General features: G+C 36.7%; 1 protein-coding gene across 1 annotated transcript; it reads left to right on the forward strand.

Annotated features, from left to right (window-relative positions):
* Nucleotides 1-4,051: 4,051 nt before the first annotated feature.
* LOC128735773 (uncharacterized) lies at nucleotides 4,052-5,517 on the forward strand. The gene is made up of 5 exons (XM_053830260.1): nucleotides 4,052-4,333; nucleotides 4,408-5,019; nucleotides 5,082-5,171; nucleotides 5,245-5,397; nucleotides 5,464-5,517. The coding sequence occupies exons 1-5, from the start codon at nucleotides 4,052-4,054 to the stop codon at nucleotides 5,515-5,517; spliced, it is 1,191 nt and encodes a 396-aa protein (XP_053686235.1).
* The last annotated feature ends 300 nt before the right edge of the window (nucleotides 5,518-5,817 follow it).

Consider the following 5,817-nt stretch of genomic DNA (forward strand, 5'->3'; position numbering starts at 1 on the left):
TGAAAATGCGTAAATATAGCGTTACAGCGGGAAATGAGGGTCGCTTCACATGAACGAGTTAACAACTTCTGAAATCTTTGCAGCAATCCAAACAAGTTTCGTAAGAAAGTCTCCGGGAAGTGATGGACTGCCAAGAGAGTTTTTTCTACGAACGTTCGACATAATTCACAGAGAATTGAATCTGATATTAAACGAAGCTCTCGAATCAAATTTTCCAACTGAGTACGTAGACGGTGTAATAGTGCTAGTTAAAAAGGAGGGCAGCGGGAACACTGCGCGGTCGTATAGGCCGAAAGGCCGGGACGCATTCTAAAGAGAAGGCTGATGACAATCGTGCAGACACATCGCGTACTGGGCAAAGTACAAAAATGCTCCAACTCGGAGCACAACATATTCGAAGCCACACTCTCTATCAAGGACCGTATTGCGCAACTAATCGAACGAAAACAGAGAGGCAAACTAATATCATTCGATATGGACCATGCGTTCGATCTATAGTTACTATATATATAGTTCGGCGGATAGAAAACCAGGCGAATTGGCATCCCTGATTTATGAAATTAAATTTGAAATTATGGTGAAATGTGCAGGTTTTTACGAAAAATAATCACTGGCGGGTGTTGAAAATGACTGGTTCTATGAAAATAAAGTGTGTTTTTTTAACATTACTCCTGCATTTTGGATTTTGAAAAGCTTTTGGCTCCGCTTTTGACGTTTATTTGGCTCCCGATTTTCTATCCGCCGAACTATATATATATAGTAACTATAGTTCGATCGGGTTAACCGAGAATTTCTATTCGGCAACATGTGCTCACTCGGCTTTAACCCGAGGCTAGTGGCACTACTGGTACGTTTTGCGGAACACTCATCCTCTCGCCTGCTCATCGATGGACATCTATCGCCACCGATCGCCATGCAGCGCTCGATCGCTCAAGGTAACCCACTGAGTTCCCTTACCTTTGCGCTTTATCTGTTGCCGTTGCTAGATCAGCTGAAGCCGATATGTCAATATGTGCAACCGATCTATTCGTCGCATACGCTGACGATATCAGCGTAGTAATCACGTCCGCTAGGAAGATACCGGATATTTACAATATGTTCTGCCGTTTTAACCGCGTTTATGGAGCGCAGTTAAATCTCCAAAAAACCATGTCTATTGATGTTGGTGGCACTAACGGGGAACCGCTTGAAGCACCGTGGCTAAAGACAACAGAAAGCATAAAAATATTAGGAATCATCTATACCAACTCTATACGAACAATGGTCAAACTAAACTGGGATGATTTACAAACAAAATTCGCCAGAATACTGTTTTTGCATACAATGAGGACTCTAAATCTACTGCAAAAGGTAACTTTGCTCAACACCTTCGCAACTTCCAAAATTTGGTACATCGCCTCCGTTTTGCAACCAACCAATGCGCACGTGGGTAAGTTAACGTCAGCGATGGGAAAATGTCTTTGGCACGGCCTCCCCGCAAGAATACCAATGGTACAACTGGCACGCAACCGAAGGCAAGGTGGACTGAATCTTCAATTACCAGCCTTTAAATGCAAGGCACTGTTCGTTAACCGACATCTTCGGGAATTGGAGTCCATGCAATTTTATAAATCCTTTCTGGAAGCAAATACAATTCGAACACACCTGCCAGTTAACTGCCCGTGTATAAAACAATTACAACAGCAAATCGCCTTACTACCAACGCACATCCTAGTGAACCCGTCCTCCGATAACATCCATCGCTATCTAGTGGACAGTACAGAAAAACCAAAGGTAGAGCGTGAGAACCCCACAGCAAACTGGTGTCAAATATGGTCAAACGTACTGCGGAACCAGCGGCTGTCGTCAGATCAAAAAACGGTGCTCTATCTGTTCGTGAATGGTAAAACAGAGCATCGCCGCTTAATGTACATCACTCAACGTGTTGATAGTGAACAGTGCTTGTATTGTCACGCAGCAGTAGAAACGTTGGAGCATAAACTGGTCGAGTGCCCGCGAGCAGCTGATGCATGGAAACTGCTGCAGCAGATGATCGCAGCGTGCCTTCCCGGACTACGAAGAATGGAGTATGTAGATATTAAACAACCAGTACTTAATAGAATATCGAGAATAAGCAAAACCAAAATACTAAACCTAGTTTCAAAGTACATATGTTTTCTTAATGACTGCAATAATGTAATAGACACCAACTCGCTAAAAGCTATTCTTGAATTGTAAATATTAATTTAAATAAACATGACAAAATAAAAGAAAAAAAAAATTAACCCATTTTTAATAAAACGCGTCCAAAAAACACTGACACTGTATAGTTACATACAGATAAAGTGTCTACGCTCTATGCGATGACGTAATTCAATCGAATTAAAACTCGAAAGAAAAACCCAAATTAATCCACCTAGCGGCGTGACCTGGCTTTTCTACAAGATCATTTTTTTATTTCTTAGTACCTGAATGTGTATGTACAATTCAGTTAGCCATATTTTAAAGCTTCACTTTACTGCGAGCAACTATTACTATTGTATTTTCCTTACCAGACTCCAGAATGAATATATGTAGCAAATCAATCATTTTAAAACCACATACATACATACAAACATACATACATACATACATACATACATACATACATACATACATACATACATACATACATACATACATACATACATACATACATACATACATACATACATACATACATACATACATACATACATACATACATACATACATACATACATACATACATACATACATACATACATACATACATACATACATACATACATACATACATACATACATACATACTTACATACATACATACATACATACATACATACATACATACATACATACATACATACATACATACATACATACATACATACATACATACATACATACATACATGCATACATACATACATACATACATACATACATACATACATACATACATACATACATACATACATACATACATACATACATACATACATACATACATACATACATACATACATACATACATACATACATACATACATACATACATACACGCATGCATACATACATACATTATATACAATCGACCCTTGATTGATATATTTTGGCTTTGCACGTTTTGAAAGTTTTAATATACAGTGCTTAAGTGTTAAAGTTTGAACAACTTTTGAAGGGATCATCCGATTTTCAAAAACTCGGTTTGATAGATCCCAACAGTAATTTTCAAATAACAATAAATTGCAAAGTATTTCCCATTGAATTAATGCTTATATGTAACAAAAATATGTTTTAAATACTTTTGTATCACATTTCTTTATGTAACTTTCAAACCACAAGCCCATTCATTATGAAATTTGTAAGTTAATGTTTTGAAAGGCTCCCCTTTCAAATGCAATCAATTTTGTTCAAATCCGTTAAGGAACCTATGAGATAATGAAATTGTTTTTCGTATTTTTATACATAACTTTTGAACTAAAAGTCCGATCAGTATGAAATTGAATAGCGATCTACACCTAGGCCTTTCATTTGACACTAAGAACATTAAAATCGGTCCAGCCATCTCCGAGAAAAGTGAGTTAGATTGAAAGCGCGCACACACACAGAGAAAATACTCAGTTTTCGAAACTGAGTCGAATGGTATATGACATTCGGCTCGCAGGACCTTCTTTCCATTTTCGGTTTTCCGAGTGATTTCTATACCTTTATACTATATATTTATAAAGTAGAATGGCAAAAATATGAATCTACTGTTTGATTGAATAATTTATCATTGAACATTAGAATTATATTGTGCGATCAATATTGACCAGAAAGTAATATTTTTCGTTTGCTTTGAAGTGTTGGCATGTCTGCGAATCGAAGCAGGTGCACTATTCCAAGTAAACTATCATGTATTTTCTCGGAACATCGGAAAGCTTTGAAAATCAACCGGTTAGTTTATGATGAAAGAAAATAGAATGGTCATTGGTCATTGAGTAGGTAATTTAAATGGCCATGTTTTGACCTTCAACGGTTCATAACACTTGAGCATCTCAAGGATAACCATGGATATCTTGGAAGGACTAAAGCGATACCGTTTGTTTCAACCTGCAGTTGATGATGCTGAAGTGATTTATCGAAATGCCGTAGTTCGTATAGACAGCCACAATGCTTTCATGGGGATCAACATGTTTAGGAAAAAGATAAACTTCTGCAACTTTCCGTTCCTCTGGGGAATCTTTACTTTATTTTTCTTTACTTACTTAATGATTGAAACGGCCTATTGGTATCGACAGGAAATTGAGAAGGTTCTGATGACGGTAACTACTTTTGGGTTTTCTATTCAGGTAAGTGAAATTCGTATAATTTAAAAATCAAAAATATGTTGTTTGAATTGTAATAACGAATTAATTTCTCGCAGATGTCGTCAAAAATTTACACATTCATTCTTACACGCAAGAGAATCCTCGAAGTGAATCAAATGAATCTGGATTACTTTCAGCTTGATGTTGTGAAAAGTACATCAGTTAAAAAAGCACTTCAGAGAAGTTCCAGTTTAACCCACATCCTTGTAACGATATCGTTATTTACCTACCATATTTTGGCTGGTATTGTTGCCACAGGGCCTATGGTTTTGGGTTTGGCAACTTCGAACAAGCTGCTTCCGTTAGGTGTCGAAGTGTTACATTCTGATTCCTGGATTGCCTATTTCGTAAATTATTTAATGCAGTTTAATTTGTGCTATTATGGCGCATTTTTAACAACGACCTCAGAGGCTGCATATATTTTGTTTGTTCTTACCGCTACCGGACATATTGATGCTATAATTGGATTGCTAGATGAATTGCAGGATATGACGAAAAAGCGCGTCGACGAAGCGAAAGTCTCCGAACAGTTGTTCAAAGTTCTTCAAATTCATCAGTATCATCAACACTATATGAGAAAAATCGTCGATTTGTTTCAGGTTTACTTTCTCCTTGCTATCGCCTCACTTTATTCCTGCGTGACGATCAGTTTGGCTTCATTTGTTCTGGTATTGGATATGAGTTGCAAAAAAAAGTTTATTTGTATTCATTTATTATTTCATTTTTCTAGATAAATTGGTATATTGGAATGGTGGTCGTTTTCTTCGCGTCTTTCCAGATATTTTTTATGTGCTTTCTTGGAACTCATCTCCAGATGAAGGTGAATTAAAATCATTTGTAGTGATTTATTTTGAATCAAATTTTACTTTATTTAAATTGTATATTTCATTCAGAATGATCAGTTAATGACAGTAGTGGGCTCATTCGCTTGGTTTGCTCTCCCTGTTCGTGACCAGAAACAAGCAATTTTATTTCTTGCCGCGACTCAAAGGCCAATTTCTCCGACGGCTGTTTTGGGTATACTGAATGTGGAAACTTTTCTTAAGGTAGGTATTCTGAGGTGCATAACGGTCTTTCTTATATCTCGAAAAAATTCATTTCACTAATCTCAGATTTATAAAAGTGTGTACTCAATGCTGATGGTACTGTTACGTGTTAAAGTATAATAACGCATCTTTAAATGTAGGTAGTTTGTTTGCAGAGCAAAGAAATTGACCAAAAATATAATATTCTTGAAGTTTACTTTGATATACGTAGATCCTACGATTAAAAGGTGTCCCACATCAAATTGCATCGCGGAAAAAATGCTGTAGAAAATTACTTAGTAAACCGATCCTTTTCAAACTTTGAGACAATAAAATATAGCCCATTAGTAAGCTTCTGGTATATTTATTTCATTCAGCTTCAATACCATAACCGTATGCTCGATCCTTACGCTTGACTTGACTCATAAGTTTCTGTACAAC

Source organism: Sabethes cyaneus, chromosome 2, assembly GCF_943734655.1.
Source record: "Sabethes cyaneus chromosome 2, idSabCyanKW18_F2, whole genome shotgun sequence".
Classification (NCBI taxonomy): domain Eukaryota; kingdom Metazoa; phylum Arthropoda; class Insecta; order Diptera; family Culicidae; genus Sabethes; species Sabethes cyaneus.